Source organism: Macrobrachium nipponense, chromosome 17 (genome assembly GCF_015104395.2).
Source record: "Macrobrachium nipponense isolate FS-2020 chromosome 17, ASM1510439v2, whole genome shotgun sequence".
Taxonomy (NCBI): domain Eukaryota; kingdom Metazoa; phylum Arthropoda; class Malacostraca; order Decapoda; family Palaemonidae; genus Macrobrachium; species Macrobrachium nipponense.
Genome location: NC_087210.1, coordinates 76,964,915 through 76,978,894, shown reverse-complemented (window position 1 = coordinate 76,978,894; position 13,980 = coordinate 76,964,915). Strand labels below are relative to the sequence as shown.

The window sequence follows — 13,980 nt, the reverse complement described above, 5'->3', positions numbered from 1 at the left end:
ATTCGTTAGGCACCTGCCCGCACCGGATCCCCCCTAGGCCTACGCCACGACGGGGTTCACAAGCCGGGGTATCTGTCGCACCGTTACCCATGGTGCTGTCGACAGGTACCTGACGAGGAGCTGAAAATGAATCTAAAAGAGTGTTAGACATTCTAGTAAAGGCTTCTTGAAAATTCTCTGACAGATTGTTAAACTTAGCTGAAATATCTCTATCCACAAGCCAGGCAGTTCCTGATGTTGCTGGCAGAAGGAAGCATCGTATTATCTTGGCAATCCATTGTAGAATTGGACAGGTCAGTAGTTCCGGGTCGCGCAAAAGTTCGTAATTTAAGATAAGAACCACAACAGAAATCAAAGTTAATTCACTATTTCGTGATGTAATGCGTGAGTGGTAATTCACATAAAGTCTCATTTAACAAATAATGAAAGCTTTAAAGGCACAAAAAGGTTTAAGTTAATTTATAAAGAGCGGCCGTGATGTAAACAACACGGGCGCTCGTTAACAACTGATTTTGAGGGAAGGTTTTGTAACTGTCAACGACAGTGTTGCCAACTGGCGGACAGAATAGGAGGTAACAGGGTTGCCAATGTGGTAAATTTTGGTGCGGTTTTTGGGGATTTAGGGCTAGATAAATTATATTCAGGTAATGTTTATTAATACTGTACTTACAATGCTCGGGCCGAGAGCATTCGCGCCCTCGGCACCCAGCGCAAGGGCAGATAATAAATGAAAATGAAAAAGAACACTGTAGTACTTATAATTTCACTTTCACACTATCACACAAAAAATACAAGGCTCGGGCCGAGAGCATTCACGCCCTTGGCACCGAGCGCAAATGAGGATCAATCTTCGGAAAAGAGCGGAAGACCCCACACTTGCGGCCCTCCACCTCCGGGTTACTCTACGGTTGATGGGGGGGGGGGGGGGGGGGAAAGTTCCATGTCTGATGATCCATAAAATCAATGTAATAAAAGATGAAAAAGGCGGTAACGTACTTACAATTCGGCAATCGGAACAAATGGAGCATGCTAGGTTGCCAGTTAGTGAATTTTGAACAAAATCTTATGGAGTCATGTCGCATGAGATTTGAGGGTAATTCTATACAATAGCTCCGCCACTAATAATTTTGATAATATTTTTTTCTGACGAATTACTTAGTGCTTTATCTAAAGCTGACCTTTTTTTTTTTGAGGAGGAACAGTATTTTTACTCTATTTGTTAACCTTTCCAATCTTGGGGGACCCCCAGTGGAAACCGGGGTTTTTGGGTAGGGAATGAATTAAAGAATCTGTTTTAACCCTTAAACGCCGAATGGACGTATTAAACGTCGAGTCAAAATCTCCCCAGATTGCCGAATGGACGTACCATACGTCGACTCAAAAAAGTTTTTTTTAAAATTCGCAGAAAAATACTTATAGGCCTACCAGCCAAAAACTTTTGAATCACGCGCCTTGGGGGATGCTGGGAGTTCACGGATCAAGGCGTTGTTTTGTTTAAAATCGTTATGCAGGCGCGCAAGCGCGAATTTCTTTCTTATCGCACTAAAAAGTATCAGTGACACATCTCAAAAATTATTTCGTCACTTTGACATAATTTTTGCACCGTTTTAAATTATCCGTTACATGAAGTATTATATATGAAAATGTGTGCAATTTCATTTAAAATACAACAAAAAAATAATCATGATTGTAGCTTTTATCAGTTTTGAAATATTTCCATATAAATAATGATAAGTGCCAAAATTTCAACCTTCGGTCAACTTTGACTCTACCGAAATGGTCAAAAAACGCAATTGTAAGCTAAAACGCTTATATTGTAGTAATATTCAACTATTTACCTTAATTTTGCAACAAATTGGAAGTCTCTAGCACAATATTTCGATTTATGGTGAATTTATGAAAAAAATTTTCCTTCTTCTGAAAAAAAAAAATCATACATGCGATTGTGGTAATGTTTGCACCATTTTAAAATTAGCCGTTGCATAAAGTTTTATATATGTAAATGTGCGCAATTTCATGTACAATACAACTAAAAACAACCCATGGTTGTAGCTTTTATCAGTTTTGAAATATTTTCATATAAAAAATGATAAGTGACAAATTTTCAACCTTCGGTCAATTTTGACTCTACTGAAATGGTCGAAAAACGCAATTGTAAGCTAAAACTCTTATATTTTAGTAATATTCAATCATTTACCTTCATTTTGTAACAAATTGGAAGTCTCTAGCACAATATTTCAATTTATGGTGAATTTATGAAAAAAATAAAATTTTCCTTACGTCCGCGCGGTAACTCTTCCGAAAAAATCATACGTGCGATTGTGGTAATGTTTGCACCATTTTAAATTAGCCGTTACATAAAGTTTTATATATGAAAATGTGCGCAATTTCATGTAGAATACAACGAAAAATAATTGAAGGTTGTAGCTTTTCTCATTTTTGAAATATTTGCATATAAATCACGATAAATAGAAAATACTACGTTCGGTCAACTTTGACTCTACCGAAATGGTCGAAAAACGCAATTGTAAGCTAAAACTCTTATATTTTAGTAATATTCAATCATTTACATTCATTTTGCAACAAATTGGAAGTCTCTAGCACAATATTTCGATTTATAGTGAATTTATGAAAAAACTTTCCTTCCATCCGCGCGCGGATTCTCCGCCATAAATCTCCGAATTGCGTACATCTCATTCTAAGAAAATTTGCTCCGTTTCATATTAGGCATTTCATAGAGTTTTATATATGAAAATGTGCGCAATTTCATTTAGAATAAAAGAAAAATATTTGAAGGTTGTAGCTTTTCTAATTTCCGAAATAATTGCATATAAAAAAAATTATTAAAAAATTTCGACATTTGGTCATTTTTAACTCGTCGGAAATGGTCGAAAACTGCAATTGTAAGCTAAAACTCTTACAGTATCGTAATATTCAATCATTTGTATTCGATTTACGGTGAATTTTTGAAAAAAAAAAATTTTTTACGTCCGCGCGTTACGAATTCATACATCATCTTGTGATAATATTTTTCCAGTGTTGCTTTTATTGTTTTACAATGTATTATATATCAAAATGATTGCAATTTAGTGTAAAATACAACGAAAAAAAAGAAACTCGTTAGTTTTTACCGTTTTTTGCACAGCGTGATTTTAATACAATTATGTATTAATTTTTTTTTTTGCTACCATATATCGCATTATTTACATATGATAATGATATTATTTTTCATTTCTGATGATTGCATACAAAACTTCAGGCAATGACAAAAAAAGGAGCCAAAAATGAACTCTTAATCTTCAAAACTAAGCGCGCTGTGATTTTTTGAAAAAAATATTTTTTCCGCTTCCGCGCTCACTCAAAACCGGCTCCGGCATTCGGGGGAGTTTTTGATTTTTACCGCTTCGGCGTTTAAGGGTTAACATACGAATAATGGCACATGTAGAATTAGCAATAAACAAGGCCACCAGCTAACCTAAACAAACCACCTAACCTAACCTAGTAGCCGTATCCTTACCTAGCGGGGGGAGGGGGGGCTTCACCCCCCTGCACCCCCCCCTTACACAGCCATATTAAATGTAAGACAGCCTAAAACCCTTTTTGTACTTACTTAGGTTGGAGGGTAAAGGTGAGCTGCCATCTTACAGAATGCTTGGAGCCACCGACTCTCGATAGTATTAGTATGAGCTCCAGTGTGCGGGTCCACAAAGTTCAAGGAGGGGTTGACTCTTAAATGAAGAAATCCCTCCTCATTTAGTCAATCGTATGCCTTCCAAGTCAGAAATGATGGTAGTGCCAGGCTTTATATAATCCGTTATCACTGTTAAAACTGTCACTTTGTCCCTAATTTCTACAGGAACACCAATTGAGACAATAACTTGGGAGAAAATCCACATAAATTGATGTCAAAGTAGATGGTACATGAGAAACCACACCAGAATTTGAAGGTTCGCACGCCTCCATGGCTCTCAAAAGACTGAAAAATAAGCGGTGGAAATTGTGTGAAAAGTGTCGAAAAGTGTTAGTTTCCTGGTAAAATTGTCACCTGACTGGGTATTCAAGTCACGTGATTCTAGTTTTGTTAACGTGCTAGTCCCAAGTAAAATGTGGATAATCATCATTGGTTAAAAACTATGACGTTAGGGTGATGTCTTGCTATGTAAAATACAGTCGATGATGTAATAATGACATAATATATGTTTTTAACGTACAAACGAACAAACGAGAGCTCAGTCTGGAGAGGAATTTGAGAGTTATGAAGTCGAGGGACTTAATTTTTTTCAGGGGGGTCAAATTTAATTTTGATTTTTAAACCACTTCTAGACCTAGCGCCATTTAGATTTATATATCAAACGAAACCTTGGACTTCCCTCTTTTTAGTGAAAGTACTTAAATTTGATAGCTTGCTGGCAGAGCTATTGTATAGAATTACCAATTTGAGCATCACTGTACTTGCGAGCAGACGACGCAACGAAAATTGACTCATCGTTGCCAATCTAGTGGAGCTTCACACATACGCCAATGCATTTATAAACTGTTTCCATGAATTCTAGTTGTCATAGTAATGCAGCAATGATAAAATTGCTTTGCTCTAATATGTATATATACTAAAAATAGATAAGCTAATTTCACTTATTTCCCCGGTTTTGTGTAAGTCTTATACCCAGTTTGGAGGGTAACACATACCAATGGACAAAACTGATAAACAATTGAAGAGCGCAAAACGCCGCAAAGAATGCCGTAGTTCCCTTGGATAGGCCTAATTAGTGGTTGGAAGTTGTTTTTACGATTGTTGTGATGAAAGTGCCCCAGCGTCTATGGGTACAAGTGGTGTGGGGATTTAGCGCAGGAAATGGGAAGTTTATTGACACAAGCGACTCCACAAACATCGAGATGGCGTCAATCTTCTAAACAATTTTTAATTGTAAGTAAAGATTTTGAAAGCGTCATGGGGGTAGTGTGCACTGCGTTGGCCACACTTTTCATGACCCTGTGTTTATATCTTAAAATATGGCTTTAATATCTAACTTTGGAGAAAATACTTACTTTGGAAGGGGAGTAGAGGTCTTGAGCTCCTGCTATAACCACCAACAACTCACGACTGATGACCATCTCCAGTGTCAGGACGTGTTAAAAGTACTTTTTTGGAGGGTGGCCAAAAATGCAGTAGTCAGTGAGTTGGCCAGTCCAGTCGGTTGTTTACCCTAGTTCAAGTGCAATTTGGAGTGAATTAAGACCAAAATGTGTATAATTACAATCAAATAAGTACTTTGGAGTTTCAGTTGTGATGGCAGTGAGGATGAAACCACTGATTAGCTACAAAGTAAAAATGAATTTCAGTTCAAACCATGACCCCGGGAATAAGAAGTTTCATACTTTCACTAATGTAGGCAACAAAATGTAGTTTTATTGTGCTGATAACAACTGCAATCTTGAGTAAGATCAATAAACGTTACATATATACGACAATATCGTTCAAATGAAGGCTGGGAAGGACGTGAAATCCATGACGATTACGAAGGGCACCTCAGTTGGTCGACACCATATTGAATTTTTTTAAACTGCCTTGAAAACATATTTTACAAAGGCTTCACATGCTTATTTTATTTCGTATGGCGCTTTCATACCTATTATCACATTATGTTGACGAAACTTCAATCTTCATAGAATGGTATGCTTAAAGATGTAATTGTATTCTTGTTTCACCAATTAAATATAGGGTGAATAAAGCTGATCCATCTGATGACGATGGATACATGACGGTGTTTCCCCCTACTTGATAAGGGCGGAAGTCAGTCCACTGAAATATAGGCCCTAGGTAGTGTCCTTAGCTTTAAACCAGTGTGTTTTAATGGACCTTTAATAGCTACTAGAGATTACTATAGCTAGGTAAAACACCACAAAATGAGAAATTAACCTACCCTAGGTTACTGCTTGTGGTAATTCTTCAGAAGCACTCCGCACTGGATATTAAAATAAATAATCACCTACATGGAAAGAGCATGTGAAAAGCAATATAAAAAGTATAGTCATTATATGAGAGATGAACGGGGTGGAATTAAATGAGCTTGATAAGTTTTTACCTCGAGTTTTTCCTAAGTCGGGAGAGGTGTTTCCTCTATGGTAATGTTTACTTTTAATGAGCGGTAATTCTTCAGAAGCAGTCCGCACTGGATATTAAAATAAATAATCACCTACATGGAAAGAGCATGTGAAAAGCAATATAAAAAGCATAGTCATTATATGAGAGATTGAACGGGGTGGAATTAAATGAGCTTGATAAGTTTTTACCTCGAATTTTTCCTAAGTTGGGAGAGGTGTTTCCTCTGCGGTAATGTTTACTTTTAATGAGCTCTCTAACTTATTTTCTTACGCAAAACAACCAGAAAGGAGTGCTTTGCAGCAATAATAATAATTGGGAGCACCTACTGATTCGCGGGCCCACTCGACCGCCGACCGAAATCGGCGGAAGAACACCAAAACCCATATGGCGGCGATACCAAAACAACAACAAACAAAGTAAGGAGCGACTACATATCGGCGACCATCGATTGTGTGTGCTGCCAGTAAGGCCGTAGCGGAACGGCGCTTCGCGCCTTATCCGCATATTTAAAGATTCTTGGCAAGCACGGCATGTACGGCAAGAGGTAATGTTGCGCTGCGCGCGCTACCCACAGGGTTTACAGTAAGGCTACTTACCGTGGCAGATAGATTTGGGTGTCGCATCGCTTACGCCGACGTCCTTTCGTCACTACAGAGCGATCACACCTAAAGGCGTTCCTGTTGTAGTCGATCCAACAAATAGCTCCACAACACTCGCAGTTTTTTTGGCTGTAGAATTAAATTATGTCTCTGAGCATATTCAATCACAACTTCTTTACCACCACTACTAGACAAATAATGATAAAATTCACCGTAACCCACATTGCACTGCAAACAATCGGTAGGAAATCGAAGGTCTCTGTCAAAATTAATGCCAGAAGGGCCAGCCACTAACTCTGCCATAGCTACAGGAAGACAAAATGCCGGTTTTTGCTTCATTTTTCCAGTATTCAGTCAAACAAGGATATCAGTGGACACTGGACAGCTGACTTTATTACTCCGCTGAAATGCTAGTGAAACTTAGTTTTCGACTAAAGTCGTTCGTAATTGGTTATGAACCCCATGATGTCATAACGATGTCACACCTCTCAGCCAATAATGAGTAACTGGAACTGCTTTTGTTTGCGTAAGAAAGTAAGTTAGAGGGCTCATTAAAAGGAAACATTACCGTAGAGGAAACACCTCTCCCGACATAGGAAAAATTCGAGGTAAAAACTTATCAAGCTCATTTAATTCCACCCCGTTCAATCTCTCATATAATGACTATACTTTTTATATTGCTTTTCACATGCTCTTTCCATGTAGGTGATTATTTATTTTAATATCCAGTGCGGATTGCTTCTGAAGAATTACCTAATGAGCCCTCTAACTTACTTTCTTACGCAAACAAAAGCAGTTCCAGTTACTCATTATTGGCTGAGAGGTGTGACATCGTTATGACGTCATGGGTTTCATAACCAATTACGAACGACTTTAGTCGAAAACTAAGTTTCACTAGCATTTCAGCGGAGTAATAAAGTTACCTGTCCAGTGTCCACTGGTATCCTTGTTTGACTTAATACTCAAATAATGAAGCAAAAACCGGCATTTTGTCTTCCTGTAGCTATGGCAGAGGCAGTGGCTGGCCCTTCTGGCATTAATTTTGACAGACCTTCGATTTCCTACCGATTGTTTGCAGTGCAATGTGGGTTACGGTGAATTTTATCATTATTTCTCTAGTGGTGGTAAAGAAGTTGTGATTGAATATGCTCAAAGACAATTTAATTCTAAAGCAAAAAAAACTGTGAGTGTTGTGGAGCTATTTGTTGGATCGACTACAACAGGAACGCCTTTAGGTGTGATTGCTCTGTAGTGACGAAAGGATGTTGGCGTAAGCAATGCGACACCCAAATCCATCCGCCACGGTAAGTAGCCTTACTGTAACCCCTGTGGCTAGCGCGCGCAGCGCAACATTAGCTCTTGCCAGTAAATGCCGTGCTTGCCAAGAATCTTTAAATATGCGGATAAGGCGCAAAGCGCCGTTCCGCCACGGCCTTACTGACAGCACACACAAATCGATCGTCGCGGATATGTAGTCGCAACCTACTTTGTTGTTGTTATGGTATTGCCGCCATATTGGTTTTGGTGTTCTTCCGCCGATTTCGGTCGGCGGTCGAGTGGGCCTGCGAATCTGTAGGTGTTCCCAATTATTATTATTGCTGCAAAGCACTCCTTTCTGGTCGGCGGTTTAGTGGGACCGCAAATCTGTAGGTGCTCCCAATTATTATTATTGCTGCAAAGCACTCCTTTCTGGTATTTCCCCACCCAAAACCCCCGATTCCCAACTGGGGGCCCCCAAGCTTGTTGGGTGGAAAAGGGGGTTAAAATAACATTTCCTCAAGAAAACAAGACGAGATTCACTGAAAAAACACCATTAAATGAAGGATTGTTAATTGTCTTTTAGAAATTGGTGATGCGGCTTGCTACTGAAGAATTACCCTGCTTGTTAATTTGCTTTAGTATTGTTTGTTTGTTTGTATGGTGATTTTACGTTGCATGTAACCAGTGGTTATTCAGCAACGGGACCAACTGCCCGAGAATCGAACTCGCGACCACCGAGATGGTACGCCAAAATCATACTGACTACGTCACTGAGGCGCCTTAATTTGCTTTAGCCTTAGGCTACAACAACTTTCGCTATGTACCTATAGGATAATACTAGGCTAGTAGTAACGGGTTAGTCTAAGCATACCTAATCCACACCACTTCTAACACCACGCTACCGAAATAACCGAGCTTATATAACTTTTCTTGAAACGATGACGTTAACTGGACCAAAATATAAATTATCTAGCCAATGTTGGCCTAGGGTAGTAACTCCAATTGCTCTTCTCAACCGGTTACCTACTTATGGCCATTATTTGCTTAAATATTCCTTTCTACTAAAAGCACACTTCAATCAACACTATATATACTCACATTACAACTAAACTTGGATGCGGCAAACGTCTGTCTGCTTCAGTACATATAACACGACAAACAGAAGCTCATAAACATATTATCTTCTTTCTGTCATTTTTGTTATTCGATTCTAAAGCGCCCTACAGACTATCATACATGTATGATCAAATTGGCGTTGGACAATCCAATTTGAGAATGTAGAGGCTTGTTTGAAGGATTGAACAAGCAGTTTGAAGCTAGCTTGTCCAACAAGACGTTTGACCAGCATGCTTGACGAGTCTGTAGTGGTGTTTGATCATACATGCTCATTTGGTCACCATCAACCATGGCGAACACACAAGATAACCAAGAATTTTGGATAGAGTTCATTGAACTCTATCAATCATTTCCATGTCTTTGGAAGGTTAAAAGTGAGGAATACAAAAATAGGACACTAAAGGCAAAGTGTCAGCAAAAATTGCTTGATAAATTGAGAGAACACATCCCAAATGCCACCAAGGATATGATACCAAAGAAAATTAACTCTCTTCGTACTAGCTACAGGAGAGAATTAAAAAAGGTGGTTCAAAGTGAGAAATCTGGTGCTGCAACTGAAGACATATATGTACCCTCCTTATGGTTTTTCGGTGCTCTAAATTTTCTCCGAGACCAGGAAATTCAGGAAGAAGGGATATCTACAATAGACATTGATGAAGAGGTGAGGAAATATTCAAACACATTTAATGCAATGTATATATATTTAGGTAGTTTTTTGTACACTCTGTAGATACAGATACAACTTTCAGTATATCCAAGTAGTATCAATTTATATCTGATAAACCTGATGTTATCAAGAGATAATGGTAATTGTCAGTGTAGAGAATCACATATCTTAATGATAGTGCATCAAATAATGAAAATAAATAAATCATGGTTGCGGTCTACATAATTATTAATGTAGCTTCCAGTGTATAAGAGTTCGTGAATGTATTATATATGTACTGTCAGTATGTCTACAACAATGCACAAATAATTACCTATGTTTAGCTAATTTGCTAGATTTGTAAAGCACAAGAGTACCATGTACGAGAACATAATGCACAGCTACCCTAAACAATATGTAATCAAGCTATATAAATTCTAGTTCAGCTATAACTTCCATGTGATCCTACATACTTGCTAGGGCATCCATCCTGGGCCATTGAAATACTGACAATACTTATTGCGTACATCCTTGGCTGACAATGAAGACTGTTGAACAGTTGGTTCAAAAGGAATGAGCTGCCTTCTACTGATACTTTCTACATATTGTTCTCCATCTCCACTCATATAATTATGCAAGTAGCAACATGCAAGGATTATTTTGGACACTTTAGTTGGGGATAGATTGATTGTCGAGTGTAAAATACGAAACCTAGATGACAACATGCCAAAGGTCCTTTCCACTACATTTCTGGCTCGTGACACCCTATAATTGTATATCTGTTGTTCTTTAGTAAGATTGGCATGACTATATGGCTTCATGATATTCTCCAACAGAGGGAACGCATCATCCCCTATTAAAACATAAGGAACAGGATCAGTTGTTCCTGGTAGAGGGCTTGGTGCAGGAATGTGTAGTTTATCCTCTGTTAAGTCCTGACTAAATCTTGTGTTTCCATAAACACCCCCATCTGAGACTCTTCCATTTGTTCCTATATGTACCATAAGGAACTGACATTTGGCATTAACTATAGCCATTAAAACTACACTAAAAGTACCTTTATAATTATAGTAGTAAGAACCAGAGTTATATGGCTTTGTAATTTTAACATGTTTTCCATCAATAGCTCCGAGGCAGTGAGGAAAGTCCCATTTCCGATCAAACTCTTCAGACACTGACATCCATTCCTCCTCGCTCTCTGGTATCTGTGAATATTAATAGGATACATAAATATCTTCCAAATAATACCCTTAAATGTTAATTTGGTTACAAATTCATTATAGAATGATACTACTAAAGATATCATCAAAGGAACACACACACAATCCGGCCCCTTTTTCTCTCTCTTTCTCTGCAGAATTAACTTTTAGATATTTTTTTTCATCAGTCATCTAAATGCCAATGGAAATGTTGTGAATCCCTGGGGGTTCACGAACCAGGGACGGATCCAGAATTTTTTTTGTGGGAGGGGGGTGGGGGGAGGAAAATCTTCCATTTATATATATATTTTGTTTTTATTCACAAACAAAATCTCTAAATATATATATATATATATATATATATATATATATATATATATATATATATATAATATATATATATATATATATATAATATTTTTTTATTTTTTTTTTGCTTGAGGGCAGGGGGATCACATGCTCACTGACTGTTTAATTAAGCTTAGTTTGGGTCGGTCTTTAGTACAATCTTTTTTTTGGACCAGTGGGAGGATGCATCCCCCATACCCCCCCTCCCCCTCCCCCTCTCCCCCCTTTGGATCCGCCCTGTCAGAAACCCGAGAGTGAAAACCCGTGCTTTAGTTAATTTCTTGACACAAGACACATTTGTCTGTAATGTTAAGATTTTATATGATGTTTATCACAATATATAATGTAATAATTGACTTTCAACCATTCCCCGTGTTTTCTAGGTACCAGGGACCTCTGAATGTGACACACAAAAATCCACAAAGAAAAGAAAAGTTGCTGCTGAGGGGAAAAAAAGAATTACTAGAGTTAGCTTGTAAGCACCTTGAAAAGGACGAGGGTGTGGATCCATTAGGACAGAGCTGGGCAGAGGAATTTAAAAAATTAGAAGAAAACCAGCAAATTTACGCTAGAAAAGCTATTAATGATATATTATATGAGGGCCGACTCGGGAGACTCAACATGAACTCGGTGAAAATTAATGAACCACAACTCTTACGATCAGTACAAAAATCAGATCATATGAACACTGTAAGAGTAATCACTCATCCTGTTGTCAAGGAACATAGGTCCATAGAGGATCTATTAAATGATCCACAATTTAGTTAATATGACTGAGTACCAGTAACTGAAATATAAGTAGCCTACATAATGTGAAATTTATTTCTCATACATTCATGTAATTAATTACATACACTATGTTTTTATGTATATACCGGTAAACAGTACTGTTATATTTTTGTTTAAACTCTCCCTCTCTCTCTCTTTCTCTATCTCTCTTTCTCTCTCTCTCTCTCTGATATGCAATGACATTTGCTTACACCTGTGGTAAATATTATTTTAATTTCATAAGCTGCTTCCTACAACTGTAAAAGAGCAAATGATGAAATAAGCATTCATCAATTTGTTTTTTTACCTTACCTTTATTACATCTTTTAGTGATGACACTATAGCATCACACGTCTCTATCACAATGTTACCAAGACTCTGAGGAGAGATGCAGCACGCAAACTTCAGATCTTCGAAGGAATCTCCAGTTGCAAGAAATCGGAGAGTACATAACAATCGTTGACTTGCTGGTATAGCATCTCTGAGTTGCGTTGTCTTTTTCTCAATTATTGGTGAAACCATCGTCAGCAGGTTCATAAATGTGTCGTGGTCCATTCGAAGGTAATTTCTATAGTCTTCAGGTGATGATACCAGTAGCTCATTTAACAGGCATTGATGAGACAGTTCACATCTCTTCTTGTACCACTCTTTCATCCACAATCGTCTCTTTTTGTTTTTATCGTCGACTTCTTCGCTGGCAAGCGCCAGCAGAACAGCTATACAAGCTTTCCTTTTGCTCATGCCTCCACGCCTCAATGAAATGAACTGACGTTTGATCATACATATTATCAGTCTATGGCAGTGTATGAACAAACATGTTGGTCATACATGTTTGACAGTCTGTAGGGCGGGTAACGGTGAAAGGGAAAACTCGGCCGTAGTCCGTAGACCACTCGTGAGTCGTGACACCTTTGCCATAAATCTTAACAAATATTCTTCACTAGCTGAATTATGAAAACTCTAATATTTTCTAAATATATAACACAAAACGTTTATATATAATATTCTCACTTATCTTATATATTTCATATACAGTACAAAATTATACAATTCTGTAAATATCATAAGTTGTTGAGCGTTCCTGAAACTTTGGGCTGGTAACACTGCCAAGGAAAATCTCAAGAAAACGGAAGTAAAAGATTATATATGACAAAGAAAACTAATGTTTACAACAGCAACTTACTTGGTAATTACACTAAGTTTAAAACACTTACCAAATTATTAATAGGTATATGGTCTTACATTATTTGTATTATGTAAACTTTCACCCTTAGATGAAAATGCAATAGTCTATAAAAATATTGAAAAGGAGAGAATACAGAAAATTTATTTTTTTGTTTCTTACACGATTGGAATGAAAAGATAATAAAATAAAAGGTTTAGCTCTTAAATATTTCATAAATTCCCTACAGACGAAGTAAATAGTTACCTTAGTGTTTAGGATTAAAAGTATTGGAACAACATGTATATATGGTATGTAAATTTTGCCATATACAGTGTCTTATTTCCAGAGAATACTGAGAGGTTTAAAATCTACAACATGGCTAAAATAGACGACAGCATAAGATTTGCTTAAATGGAAGTTAGGTTACATAAAGCATTGGTAGCTTGGTAAATCAGGTGAGCTTTGTGAAATGGAAATTAAGTGTAGGGCTGTAGTAATAAACAGATAATTTAACGAAATAATATTCTTATTAGAGTATGAAGATAATAATCAATATATATATATATATATATATATATATATATATATATATATATATATATATATATATATCGTCAGAAGGATATAGGGAAGGAATTGATGCAAGATCGGGGGTGTAGGCCTACAAGATAGAGATGAATGGTGTAGTGTATATGAGTTTAACATGCATGCGTTGGCTTCATAAGTGTAAGAAGCAGGGTCGTCATGGGGTCGGGGGGGGGGGCACTCCCCCAACA

General features: G+C 37.5%; 1 protein-coding gene and 1 long non-coding RNA gene across 2 annotated transcripts in view; both read right to left on the bottom strand.

The window, feature by feature from the left end:
- Window positions 1–9,195, bottom strand: part of LOC135196344 (uncharacterized) — a 43,914-nt gene extending 34,719 nt beyond the window's left edge. Inside the window, exon 1 of the long non-coding RNA XR_010310385.1 lies at window positions 9,061–9,195. This is a non-coding gene — a long non-coding RNA (uncharacterized LOC135196344). The remainder of the gene's footprint in view (window positions 1–9,060) is intronic.
- An 858-nt stretch (window positions 9,196–10,053) lies between these two features.
- Window positions 10,054–12,780, bottom strand: LOC135195956 (putative nuclease HARBI1). Its single transcript, XM_064222459.1, has 2 exons — window positions 12,352–12,780; window positions 10,054–10,929 (listed from the first exon to the last, which is right to left on the bottom strand). Exons 1-2 carry the CDS (start codon window positions 12,778–12,780, stop codon window positions 10,201–10,203), a joined length of 1,158 nt encoding a protein of 385 aa, XP_064078529.1. The 3' UTR covers window positions 10,054–10,200.
- Between the last annotated feature and the right edge of the window lie 1,200 nt (window positions 12,781–13,980).